This window comes from Staurois parvus, unplaced genomic scaffold (assembly GCF_062004578.1).
Source record: "Staurois parvus isolate SC_StPar_1 unplaced genomic scaffold, SC_StPar_1.0 ptg001568l, whole genome shotgun sequence".
NCBI classification, from domain to species: domain Eukaryota; kingdom Metazoa; phylum Chordata; class Amphibia; order Anura; family Ranidae; genus Staurois; species Staurois parvus.
This window is the reverse complement of record NW_028319364.1, coordinates 124,583-138,518: the sequence shown is the minus strand read 5'-3', so window position 1 is coordinate 138,518 and position 13,936 is coordinate 124,583. Positions and strand designations below refer to the sequence as shown.

General features: G+C 53.4%; 1 protein-coding gene, 1 long non-coding RNA gene and 1 pseudogene across 3 annotated transcripts in view; 1 reads left to right on the top strand and 2 right to left on the bottom strand.

Annotated features, from left to right (window-relative positions):
• Positions 1-13,936, bottom strand: part of LOC149435255 (protein kinase C alpha type) — a 98,440-nt gene that overhangs the window by 36,920 nt on the left and 47,584 nt on the right. The window contains exons 6-10 of one of the 2 annotated variants that reach the window (XM_089662856.1): positions 13,162-13,185; positions 6,283-6,417; positions 5,130-5,303; positions 4,186-4,277; positions 104-166 (exon numbers count right to left, since the gene is read on the bottom strand). In XM_089662856.1, the coding sequence (XP_089518982.1) occupies positions 104-166; positions 4,186-4,277; positions 5,130-5,303; positions 6,283-6,417; positions 13,162-13,185 (488 nt within the window). The remainder of the gene's footprint in view (positions 1-103; positions 167-4,185; positions 4,278-5,129; positions 5,304-6,282; positions 6,418-13,161; positions 13,186-13,936) is intronic. The other variant, XM_089662857.1, reaches the window with a different exon arrangement.
• Positions 1-13,936, top strand: part of LOC149435256 (uncharacterized) — a 59,014-nt gene that overhangs the window by 31,254 nt on the left and 13,824 nt on the right. The gene's annotated exons all lie outside the window — the stretch shown is intronic.
• LOC149435257 (U2 spliceosomal RNA) lies at positions 3,898-4,013 on the bottom strand (annotated as a pseudogene).

Genomic DNA, 13,936 nt, shown 5'->3' with positions numbered 1-13,936 from the left:
GAAGCCAAATTCTCTCCTATCCCCGCTTTTACAGTAAAGAATCCTTTACACAGGTTTAAAAAGCAAACCTCTCATCTTCTCCCAATGCAAGTCCCGCACTCACCTGTACACGATCCCTTTCTTGTGCAGGAAGAACAATCCCACCGATATCTCCGCTGCGTAGAACCTGACAAAGAACATGACAATGTTGTGAATTCCATATTCATCCTCATCTTCCAGTACAGCTACAAAATAAGCAGAGACACAGCGCATTCACCTACATCATTCACCCACATCATTCACCCATCCAGGTGCCTAAGGGCAGCAACATGAGCATTTGTTAACCCCTTCAGCTCCAGAAGGTTTGTTTTCCCCCGTCATGACCAGGCCATTTGTCCTGTTCAGCACTGTGCTACTTTGACTGGTAATTGCACAGTCATGCAAGGCTGTACTTAAATAAACTTATATACAGGTGTACCTCGGTTTATGAATGCCTGTTAATGTAATTTTTGGTTTACGAATTAAATGGTGTTAAATGTGCGCCTATGTGTAATGTGGGAAGGGGCTAACATCTAGGGGCGATCAAGGGGTTAAATGTGCGCCTATGTGTAATGTGGGAAGGGGTTAACATCTAGGGGTGATCAAGGGGTTAAATATGCGCCTATGTGTAAGGTGGGAAGGGGTTAACATCTAGGGGTGATCAAGGGGTTAAATGTGTGCCTAACTATGTGTAATGTGTGTACAGTGTGCTACTTTTACTAACTGATCTCTTTGTTTCTCATCCCTGCTTCGCAGGGAGAAGAAACAGAGAGATTGTTCCCTCTGTACAGAGCCCTGTGTTGATTTTCAACACAGGGCTTTGGGCTGTGATTGGACACAGCTGATCAGCAGGTCTTGGCCCTGGATCATTGGCTGGGACCTGCTGACAAACTCCCGCTGTGTCCAATCATGGATCCTACACCGGGAAGCAGACAATGACGTACTGGTACTGTGATGCTCGTCTGCGGGCGGGCAGTCCGGAAGTAGTTCATAATTGTATATGTTGTTGTTCTCATTTGATTTATAAGTGGTTGTCAACCTCTGAAATTAAAAATGAACAAAGCATATTCTTCTATAGCGTGTGCTTGCCTCTATGCAAAGAACACACCATCCAAGGAGATGGGCCACCCCCTTCCAAAACATAGAAGGTGACTGACAGCTTCAGATGTGCATGTTTTCCTATGAAACTGTGTAAAGGAAGCGTGCGTCCATTCACCCCACTCAGGTCTCAGATTACACTCAGCTCCCAGATCCTCACCCCCCGCCTTCAGGAGCTCAGGGCTACAATGTAAATGTGTGCTTCAGGAGGCTATAGAGGAGAGAGTGCTACAGATAAACAGGTACAACCTATGTAGGAGGATTTGTTACTGGGTGTATGGGTTGTTCAGGTACTCATAGTGGATTTGGGACAAGTTTCCGCTGGTAATGATATTCTTGTCCTGATTTGTTGGTTGTACATGTTCAGTGGGCAGCATCGCCGAGTTCCGTAAAGGCGGCCATGACTTGTACTTGACTCTCGCTAACGACACATCGATCTGAAGGAATTAAAGTGACTTGTGCTGGAAGGCCTAAGTGAAGGTTAATGACACCGATTGGCTCTAAGCATTAATCAGCCACCCGCATCAGGATTGGAGGTCTCGTGGCCGTCCTCTTCAAAGCAGAGTCAACCGGCGATTAGCATGCAGAGGAGTACGGCGGGGGCTGGGTGGGGGGTAGCGTTGTGTCATTGCGGCTATGACCAAAGATGGCGTTCCGCTCTTCCTTCCCCCGGCCGTGTGCACATACTTGGAACTTCAATGTCTAATTATTAATCACAATCTCCTCTATGAATGGCGGCTCTGAGACTCGACCGCCATATCGGACTCAGCGTGAGGGAGCATCGCGTCAGCCCACGGCCAATTAGAGAGGAGGCAGAGGGCATCTGTGCGCCGTCTCTGCTGACAACTGGAGGAGAGACGTGCCTGCAGCGGGATGAATATACTTCTCTGTAATGCGGTTTGTGACAATCCTCGCGGTGCGCACATTAGACACACCGACTGCAGATCAACACAGACCAGCGCATTCTACGCCGCGTTCAATATTGCCTCTAAAAAGCTACAAATTCACCAAAACAAGTGAAATGTATCACTAAGAATCCCGCCAATGACGCATTTATCCTGAAGAGACGCAGGGATGGTGTGTGCTGTATTGTATCATACCTGCCAAAGAGGTACGACCAACCCGGGGCAGCAACAGGTCCCCTGTCCCGGGGGCAGCAACAGGTCCCCTGTCCCGGGGGCAGCAACAGGTCCCCTGTCCCGGGGGCAGCAACAGGTCCCCTGTCCCGGGGGCAGCAACAGGTCCCCTGTCCCGGGGGCAGCAACAGGTCCCCTGTCCCGGGGGGCAGCAACAGGTCCCCTGTCCCGGGGGCAGCAACAGGTTCCCTGTTCCGGGGGCAGCAACAGGTCCCCTGTCCCGGGGGCAGCAACAGGTCCCCTGTCCCGGGGGCAGCAACAGGTTCCCTGTTCCGGGGGCAGCAACAGGTCCCCTGTCCCGGGGGCAGCAACAGGTCCCCTGTCCCGGGGGCAGCAACAGGTTCCCTGTTCCGGGGGCAGCAACAGGTCCCCTGTCCCGGGGGCAGCAACAGGTTCCCTGTTCCGGGGGCAGCAACAGGTCCCCTGTCCCGGGGGCAGCAACAGGTCCCCTGTCCCGGGGGCAGCAACAGGTCCCCTGTCCCGGGGGCAGCAACAGGTCCCCTGTCCCGGGGGCAGCAACAGGTCCCCTGTCCCGGGGGCAGCAACAAGTCCCCTGTCCCGGGGGCAGCAACAGGTCCCCTGTCCCGGGGGCAGCAACAGGTCCCCTGTCCCGGGGGCAGCAACAGGTTCCCTGTCCAGGGGGGAGCAACAGGTTCCCTGAGCAGGGGGGAGCAACAGGTTCCCTGTCCCGGGGGCAGCAACAGGTCCCCTGTCCCGGGGGCAGCAACAGGTCCCCTGTCCCAGGGGCAGCAACAGGTTCCCTGTCCAGGGGGGAGCAACAGGTTCCCTGAGCAGGGGGGAGCAACAGGTTCCCCACACTGGAGCAGCAACAGATTTTTTTTTTGTTCTTTAAGTCCACAAACGTGCAACTATAACGAAAAACCCATAAGTGTTCACAAAAAAAGTGCACTTAGGGGTGTGCTTTTGTCCTACCCCTAAAGGGGCTGGACTGCTACCCTGATCCCCCGGGGCACAAAGCTCCTGACAGGGACAAGGTTCCCATTTGGTCCTCCTGGCCAAAAGGCCTGGGGGACCACCGTTCCTTTTGTCCAGCCGAAGCCGGACATCCAGTACTAGGTCAGGGGGCTCTCCCGAAGAGAAAACCCCCCTAGGGACAGGGGAGGAAGGAACCAAAAGGCCCCACATCCTCCCCCTAGACTTCAGGGCAGGCCCGAGGACCCACACCCTCCATCATGTGAAGAAAACACACAAAAGTGACAAAACGTGGGAGTGATAATAAATTAAATAAATAGAAAATAAAAAAGTGGTCGTGCCAAATTGTGCACAGATCAGGCCTTGAGGCCCGTAGCAAAAATTGCCCTGGTCCTAGCCAAAAGGCCTGGTCCCAAGGGCGCTTGTGCAAAAAGAGTGAAAACGCAGTGACCTTGTGCCATCTTCACACTGTGGGGTCCCACACCCAGGTGTTACTAGTGGCACCCCTGAGGGCGTCTACTCAGGGGGCACTGAGTCTGCGGACTTTCTGCCTTCCCGACCCCTGGCCAGACAAAGTAGATCCGTCCAAATCAGGAGGTACTGGGTCCTTCCGGTCTCCTCGGGGGAATTACTCACGGGCCCCAGCTTCTACTCGTGGGCACCACGCTTTCTGTCCCCCCGGTACTAGCCTTCCAGACCCCCATCATACCAGTGAGGGTACTATACAACAGCCATCCCCGCAAAGCTAGAATGGCCGGGAGCACCCCCCCTGGACACTGATAAGAACAGATACTACACTTGATCTTAGCCAAAAGGCCGAGAAGCGAACTGGGGCAGCAACAGATTCTCCCTCTGCATGGGGCAGCAACAGGTTCCCCACCCAGGGGCAGCAACAGATCCCCTCCCCTGGGGCAGGAAGAGATCTCCCCCACACATGGAAGGAACAGATTCCCCCACCCAAAAGAGAAGAAACCAATCCCCGGTAACCATAAATCCTTACACTGCTTGGGGCTCTTTGAACTTCCCGACTTGCTGGATGTGGTACATGAGGTCTCCTCCATTCACATACTCCATCACAAAGTACAGGCGGTCCTGGAAGTACAGAACATTCCATGGTCACTCTCTGCTGTCTCAGCTTCTGTCATATTAGTGGAAGTCTGGCTGTTCATTGGCTGGCAGGAATTTAGAAAGGGAAACCCCGGGACTCAGCACTGAGATCCCACCGCCGGAGTCCCTGAGAGACCATCCACCATACATGGACATTTCGGTTTAGGTGGGGACTGTCCTTCCCCCATCTGACCCCCCAGCCTAGCCCTGTCCTTCCCCCATCCGACCCTCTCTTTCCCCCATCTGACCCCCCAGCCTGGCCCTGTCCTTCCCCCATCTGACCCCCCAGCCTGGCCCTGTCCTTCCCCCATCTGACCCCCCAGCCTGGCCAGTCCTTCCCCCATCTGACCCCCCAGCCTGGCCCTGTTCTTCCCCCATCTGACCCCCCCAGCCTGACCCTGTCCTTCCCACATCTGACCCCCCCAGCCTGACCCTGTCCTTCCCACATCTGACCCCCCAGCCTGACCCTGTCCTTCCCACATTTGACCCCCCCAGCCTGTGCCTGTCCTTCCCACATCTGACCCCCCCCCAGCCTGGTCCTGTCCTTCCCCATCTGACCCCCCAGCCTGGCCCTGTCCTTCCCCATCTGACCCCCCAGCCTGGCCCTGTCCTTCCCCCACCTGACCCCCAGCCTGGCCCTGTCCTTCCCCCACCTGACCCCCCAGCCTGGCCCTGTCCTTCCCCCACCTGACCCCCCCAGCCTGACCCTGTCCTTCCCACATCTGACCCCCCCAGCCTGACCCTGTCCTTCCCACATCTGACCCCCCCCCAACCTGGCCCTGTCCTTCCCCATCTGACCCCCCAGCCTGGCCCAGTGCCCATCTGTGGGGCTCTTACCACTGTCTGGAAGCAGGAGTGCAGCTGGGTCAGGAAGGGCGGCTTGTCCTGCAGAGCTAGCACTCTCTTCTCCACCATGGTACATTCTACGTCGTCATCCTGGATCACCACATCCTTCTTCAGGATTTTTATAGCATAAAGTTCATCGCTGCCTTTCCTCTCCGCCAACATCACCTGCCAAAGGAACAGAAAAATGATTGTACCCCCATATCTGAGAACATGCTGGGGGCTCCCCGATACCGGGAGAAGGCACAAGGAGATATAGTATCAGTTCCATGAGTGCAAACAAATCCCTGTTGATCCTGCCAGAAATATAGTGAGCATCATGATACCCATGAGCACAAATGGAGAAGGAATTGGTTCCATTGTTCCCAGCTATACCCCTTCTCTATGGTATGGAGATGAGGGGAGGCGAGATGTCATGTGATTTTGTTCTCAGGTGACAACGCCACCTCCATAGATACAGAACAGAAAGTCAGGGTTGTCACCCTAGGGCAGACGGGGTGTTAATGGCAGGATCAACAAAAGTAAACTAATGCAGCCACCACATGAAAGGATCAGTAGATTGCAGTAGATTATATTGGTGTTAGATGTTTTACAATGTAACAGCTGCAATTAATGTGATATAGGAAAACAAACACAGCCGCCACATCTCTGGACTGGTACGGTGCAATATCTGACATTTCTGTCTTTGGAGTTGGATACATTTAAAGTGGTTGTAAACCTCAGATATAAAACATGAACAAAGCACATCCCTCTATAGTGTGTACTTGTCTCAATCCAGAGCACTGAGTGTAATGACTGTCTGCTGCCTCCTTCCTCTGCTATCAGCAGGAGTCACTTCTAACACCAAGCGATAAATGGTGACAGGGGAGGGAATTCCAGCACACAGCCTGTGATTGACAGCCTCAGCTCTGTTCCTGTGTGAAGGTGGTGTGTCCCTTTCCTCCAATCAGCTCTCACTGAGCTCTGCAGAGTGTAATTCAGCTCCATGCCCCCTGCTTTCTGAAAGCTCAGACAAGCTTTATTAATTCTGCACAACTGTAGAGAATAGATGGGTGCAGATAAACAGGTACAACTTGTAGGATGATTTGTTTCATCTCTGGGGATATGGAGGGTTTTACAACCACAATAGCGGCCGCCATTCTCCTACCTTTCCGAAGCTGCCCTTCCCCAGCACCATCAGGAAGATGAAGTCGGTCAGTTTGACGTTGTCGATGTTGTTGTACGGTTTGCGGTCATCCATGGGGCTGATCACCTTGTTGCCGGCTGGGCCCAGCTTGGCTTTCTGTGAATGGAGAGACCGGTACTAGGTTATCGCATAAAAGATGGGCGCAAATTCCCCCCAAAATGTCACCGCAATATCACACCACTCACAAACCGCAATCCCCTCCCCCGCCACCAATCCATGAACCCCCCCCCCCCCCCCCCCATTCCAACCACAGACATCTCTCATCAACACGGAAAGCCAGACCTGGTGAAGCAATTAGTGCCGGAGACTGTCTCTATTATTATGGGTGGAGCTCCCTGATGGACACACCATGCACAGTGACATGCGTTTTACTAGTCTGACCTTCACTCTGTCACCTCCCTAGGATTCTGCGTCTATAGAAACACACTGCACAGTCCTGGAGATGGCATTCACTGATGGGGACATACGTTCAAACTCCACCATTTTCCTTTGTTATTAATAGTATGTCTTTGAAGTCTGCGCGTTGCGCCACTCCCTCCATCATAGATCCAGCGACTTTCCGCGTCACACGGATCGCACACGCAGCATCACATCAGATAGTCCAGGAAAAAGCATCTCATGGCCCCTTATAAATGGGCCACACATAGGGAATGATCCATCCAGGCTCTCCTCCTCCTCCGGCCTTCACTAAAGAACAAGTACGCCAGCAAGAATGCACCCTTTATAGACTTCACTGGCTGCATGCTTGTTCCAGGTTGCTGACTCATAAGGCAGTGAAGTAATAGTAAGGAAAGCTCCACTCGCGTCCTGACAGATCCTCTCCAACCAAAGACCCGGCCTTTTCTGACACATTGGGGGTTCCAACAAAAAATACCGATTCTTGCATGGAAACCAAACATATATTTTTTAGCAGAGGCCCTAGACAATAAAATGGTGGGTTTTGCCATTTTTTACATCACGCACAGCAATTTTTCCAAATGCAATGGTTTTTTTTTACACTTTTTAACAATTTTAAAAGGCAAAAAAACACAATAGCCCATTTTTATGGTAAAATATAAAATACAGCGTTACACCGAGTAAAGAGATACCAAACATGTCACGCTAGAAGAGTGCGCACTCTTGTGGAATGGCAGCGAACTGCGGTACTTACAAGTTACAGAGGAGGTCTGGGGCTGGAATTATTGCTCTCACTCTGACGCTTGTGGCATTACTTCACATGTGTGGTGCAGTCACCGTCTGCGCACAGGATCAATGCGTGTTGGTTGGCGGGGGGGGGGTTGTTTTGGGGGGCACGTTTAAAAAATAATAAAATTAAGACTTTATTTTTATTTTGAAACTTGCATGTTTTTAAGAACTTTTTTGCTGTCACAGGCAATGGAAACATTCCCCGGGGAAAGGGGGGGTTAAAAAAACCCCCCAAAAACCTTAATTTTCTTATTTATTTCGTTATTTCAAATATTTTTTAATTTTTACACTTTATTTTCTTTTAATCACTTTTATTGCTGTCAAGAGGAATGTAAACATCCCCCGTGACCTGGTAGTCGGTGACAGGTCCTCTTTATGGAGGGATGTGGGGTGCATTAGACCCCAGACCTCTCCTCTGCCCTCAAAGCATGTGATCACGCCAAGATCTCTGTAATCCAACGCTGTAACATGTAACAATGGAGCCGGGAGTGACAACACTGCTTCCTATATCAGGGACCTTCCAGTCCCACATGGGCTCTATGGTAAGCTGGTGGTTCAGAGATCCTGGAGAGCCACCAGCAGAAGGCAGGAGGAGGTGGGGTGGGGGCGGGGGGACCTCTCCCATCACCTGTAAAAGCAAACCAGCTGCTAATTATCTGCTCAGATGGCTTTTACATAAAAGCCAATCACCTCCTGTAAAAAAAAAAAAAAAATAATACCAGAATGATGCCCACAGCTGCCAGCATCATCCCAACATGCCACTTCAAAGCCGTAATGTATATATTGTTGTACATACATTGTCCCAGATTAAACCCAGGTGCATGGGGGTCCCATGATAATCTTCCATTACATCATACTTGCCAACTGTCCCGGATTTGCTGGGACAGTCACGCTTTTTACTAAGCTGTCCTGGGATGAACCACAACCTGTACTGTGCCCTCCCGACTCCCCCCGTACTGTGCCCTCCCGACCCCCCCCTGTACCGTGCCCTCCCGACCCCCCCTGTACCGTGCCCTCCCGACCCCCCCTGTACCGTGCCCTCCCGACTCCCCCCTGTACCGTGCCCTCCCGACTCCCCCCTGTACCGTGCCCTCCTGACCCCCCTGTACCGTGCCCTCCTGACTCCCCCTGTACCGTGCTCTCCTGACTCCCCCTGTACCGTGCTCTCCTGACTCCCCCCTGTACTGTTTCCTCCTGACTCCCCCCTGTACTGTGCCCTCCTGACTCCCCCCTGTACTGTTTCCTCCTGACTTCCCCTGTACTGTGCCCTCCTGACTTCCCCTGTACTGTGCCCTCCTGACTCCCCCTGTACTGTGCCCTCCTGACTCCCCCTGTACTGTGCCCTCCTGACTCCCCCTGTACTGTGCCCTCCTGACTCCCCCCTGTACTGTGCCCTCCTGACTCCCCCCTGTACTGTTTCCTCCTGACTTCCCCTGTACTGTGCCCTCCTGACTTCCCCTGTACTGTGCCCTCCTGACTCCCCCTGTACTGTGCCCTCCTGACTTCCCCTGTACTGTGCCCTCCTGACTCCCCCCTGTACTGTGCCCTCCTGACTTCCCCTGTACTGTGCCCTCCTGACTCCCCCTGTACTGTGCCCTACTGACTCCCCCCTGTACTGTGCCCTCCTGACTTCCCCTGTACTGTGCCCTCCTGACTCCCCCTGTACTGTGCCCTCCTGACTACCCCTGTACTATGCCCTCCTGACTCCCCCTGTACTGTGCCCTCCTGACTCCCCCTGTACTGTGCCCTCCTGACTCCCCCCTGTACTGTGCCCTCCCGACTCCCCCTGTACTGTGCCCTCCCGACTCCCCCCTGTACTGTGCCCTCCCGACTCCCCCTGTACTGTGCCCTCCCGACTCCCCCCTGTACTGTGCCCTCCCCCCTCCCCCGTACTGTGGCCCTCCTGACTCCCCCCTGTACTGTGCCCTCCTGACTCCCCCCTGTACTGTTTCCTCCTGACTACCCCCTGTACTGTTTCCTCCTGACTCCCCCCTGTACTGTTTCCTCCTGACTCCCCCCTGTACTGTGCCCTCCTGACTCCCCCCTGTACTGTGCCCTCCTGACTCCCCCTGTACTGTGCCCTCCTGACTCCCCCTGTACTGTTTCCTCCTGACTCCCCCCTGTACTGTTTCCTCCTGACTCCCCCCTGTGCTGTGCCCTCCTGACTCCCCCCTGTACTGTGCCCTCCTGACTCCCCCCTGTACTGTGCCCTCCTGACTCCCCCTGTACTGTGCCCTCCTGACTCCCCCTGTACTGTTTCCTCCTGACTCCCCCCTGTACTGTTTCCTCCTGACTCCCCCCTGTGCTGTGCCCTCCTGACTCCCCCCTGTACTGTGCCCTCCTGACTCCCCCCTGTACTGTGGCCTCCTGACTCCCCCTGTACTGTGCCCTCCTGACTCCCCCTGTACTGTGCCCTCCTGACTCCCCCCTGTACTGTTTCCTCCTGACTCCCCCCTGTACTGTGCCCTCCTGACTCCCCCTGTACTGTGCCCTCCTGACTCCCCCTGTACTGTGCCCTCCTGACTCCCCCTGTACTGTGCCCTCCTGACTCCCCCTGTACTGTGCCTTCCTGACTCCCCCTGTACTGTGCCCTCCTGACTCCCCCCTGTACTGTGCCCTCCTGACTCCCCCCTGTACTGTGGCCTCCTGACTCCCCCTGTACTGTGCCCTCCTGACTCCCCCCTGTACTGTGGCCTCCTGACTCCCCCTGTACTGTGCCCTCCTGACTCCCCCTGTACTATGCCCTCCTGACTCCCCCTGTACTGTGGCCCTTTGTGTTGATTAGTCTGATGTATTCTATGCTTTCTTGTTTAAAATCAGTGTTACTGGAAGTACTAATAAATATGTTTAATTCCAGCAACTATTTACACTTTAATCCCTGAGAGTAGGTGTGTAAATTGGGGCAGGCTGGTAGGGGCCATTACTTTGCCCAGGGGCCCATGATGCTATTAAGACGGGCCTGCCTACACTGCTACTCCAGCAACCTCCTCTAGCTTCCCAATCCCATGCAGGAGGTCGGCCTCTCAGCTCAGCAGCATTTTCTGAATTAATGCAAAGTGTTTTCTGATTGGATGAGGTGGACAGTGCGATATCACCACCTCATCCAATCAGAAAACACTTTGCATTCATTCTGTAAATGCACAGCTCTCTGAATGGAGCCCGTACTCCAGAAGGGCAGCCAACTGGTGCAGGACCCGGAAGCATGTGGCAAGCGTTGAGGTAGTAATGGCATCCACTGTCTGTTTTCTGGATCTCAGGGACATTGGCCAGGTGTGGCATATACATGGTTAACGCTGCAACAAAGGAACGGATACCTGCAAGTCATACAGAGCACCTCCCTAATCTCACAAAACTGCTAAACTATACCTACAGCTAAAAGCTTTTTAGGTGTTGGATGGAGTGGAGAGGGACTGGACCCCCTGTCAGGTTTATATTGCAGTCTCTGCCCCCGAGATCCCCCCGAGGAGATCCCTCCGAGGAGATCCCCCCAAGGAGATCCCTCCCCGTGTCCTGATTACCATTATCATCGAAAGTGAAAGAAAATCCCACATGTTGGGTTGTCACCAGAACAGGAATAGACGGAAATCTTCCAATGGGGACACTAGTGCTGGGGACAATCAGGAAATCCTTCAACTTGGAGGATTTCCTATCACTTCCTGTTTTGGCTATGGGACAGGAAGTGATGGGAAATCTCCCCCAATGGGACACAGATGGCAAAAAAAGCCCATCAGGGGTTATACCCCCTCCTCCATCCAAAAGAAAAAAAAAGTTTCTTCCCCCTGCGCAGGCTGTTGAAGTATCCTTTGCTTTTCTTGCTGCCACAGGAGAACTCAAACAGCAAGTCAATGAAATGCAGACTGTGACAACTGATGGATACTACAAGAGCCTGCTCACAGAAGAGGACTTTACTGCCTTACAATATGACATCTGCTGGAATGGCTGCATTGCACTTGATAGAAAATTCACATGCGCTGGTGTCTCTGCGAATCGCAGCAAGAAGGAGAAATGGCGGCATTGCTATGGAAACCCCTGGTTAGGTTACAGGGGAGCGCGGCGGGGATCATCGCTGCTCTGCTGGTTACTTCATAGTGAATGTGGCCCCCGGGAGATGCCGCCTTATACATGGAGATACAAGGAATAACTCTGCACGTGTTAATTACAGAAAACACCCCCCCCGTCCGTGGAGACGAGCGCCGTAATTAATACTCCACGTTATGATCCAGTACAGGGAAGACATGATTTATTCCCGTCCTCGGGGTGGACGGCGCGGTCACGGTGCTGAATATTGCAGGAATTCATCACCCTGTGTGGGACAATCTGACCGTAATCATGACTGCCGGGGACATCACTCACCCCGCCGGGTCACTGCGCCGCTACCGAGCCCACAAACGCCATAACTCACCACAGGAAAAAACCCTATTCTTACACTACGCCCTATCTACGGATGGCAACACATCTGCGTATTCGCCAAAATATCGCCACCTCGGCAGACCGCCATCTTCCAATGCTGCGCACTTTAATGGAAGACATCATCTGCTTGTCAGCCTGCACTGCATTCATCATCGCCGTGATCTCACGGGCCGCACGCAGCTCTGGGCGCTGATGAACGCCAGCATCAAAGATGGCGGAAGTGGGCCTCAATCTACATGAAGGTCAGCTGTACACACAACAGGAAGTGAGAGGAGATCTCCTCTTCGTTGTCACTGGATCGGGCGTCCTCTCTGCTCCTGCTCAGGTTTTAGCTGGAGTTCACCTCATTCATTTCAATGGGTGCCGTCTTAATGGCTGCTACTTCTCTGCGACTTCCTTGTGACAAGAGGGCCATAGATTGCAATGAAGTCGCAAGCAATTCGCAATGCAAAGTCGCCCAGCTCTGGATTTGCAGCAGTGCCAAAACTCGAGACCTTCACCATCGCAGTATTTTATTCCAACTGACACTCATAATATTCTAAATTCAGATGATTTGAATTGTCTTTTCTGATCAGAAGTACCCGACGGGTTTATTTCTCTGACATTCCTCGATCAACGCCGCTACAGGCTCTTGTAGTACCACTGCCATGGCAGCTCGGCTCAGGTACACAGACACAGCAGCCCGGGTGTAGGAGCCAACAGAGGGGTTGCAAATCTGCATGCAGCACCCATGTGTCCCCAGGACAGGAAGTGAGGGAATCCCAGGATGGGGGACACAGTGGTGTGGGGAAGGTTTTATTGCTGTCTGTGTTCCAGTTGCAGATTCTCCGGGAATTTTCCTCCATCAGGGACTACAATACAAGGTGTGACCCTCTCCTCTAAATCTGGACTTCTATGACCCCTGAAGACGGAAAACTCCAGAACTCCGGCCTGCAGAACGTATTTGAGGGAAATTCTGGAGTGTGGCCATGCGGATTGTGCATGCGCGTCTCCGGTGTGTTAGTGAGGCTTTCCTGAACGCCCCCACACGGCCAGTGTGAATGAGCCCCGACGCACACTGCCCTCGGCTCCAGCACAAGCTGCGGTTGGGTTATTGTTGTCAGCGGGTGGCACATGCCGGGATTACACCCTCCGCAGCGGCTGCAGGGAGGGGAGGTCACAGCACAACAGGCGTCCCGAGGACTCACAAGAAATGTGTTACAGTAAAGCATGCAATCCAGCTTACTTCCTGCCGATTGGACGCACCTTATCTTGGGTCGGCCTTCTGCCCTGTAACCATAGGGAGACCATCTTGATTTCTGACCGTAGGTGAGGAAAGCGCAGCAGCTGTTCAGAGCCGGACTGACACATCAGCCTTACCTGTCGATGGGGAGCGCAGAGATCTCCTCCTCAGCCATTCCCAGAGAGCAGCGACGCTCAGGATGAACAGTCCCATCATTGTCAATGGGGCCGTTCACACCTGAGCATCGGAAACAGCACCCGAGCCTCTTGAGTTGGGTTTTTGGCCTCATGGAGCGCTGAAAAAACGCGTTGACGTAAATATCTGAAGGTAGTCCCATTTACAGGTCTATGGGGCCAAAAACACAATTCTGCTCCATTCAAACACTGAACCCCTTTGCTGAGTGTGAATGAGGGGCCGTTTTTGGTGCCTCAAATCCATCGTGATCAGTCAATGCATGTCCAGAAAACACACCAGCCTCATTTTCCTGCACACAAGGCAGTGTTATGACCTGCACCGCGGGGGGGGGGGGGGGGGGGGATGGGTATGTTTGTTTGGTCCACGCACAATTATGAACACGCAGGAGTGAACACGGCCTCGGGGTTCAGCCCCATTTATAGGTCAGTGCGGATATTCTGCAGATCTGACTGTCCTGTGACCACACAGTCATCTACATCTAGGTATTGGTTGAAGGGGATGTCCATGTGGTCAGAGCACCCAGACTATGTGCAGACTGTGGTCTCATCTGCACGAATGATCGCAGTCACACATAACCGACCCACCGGGGTTCTATGGAAAGTC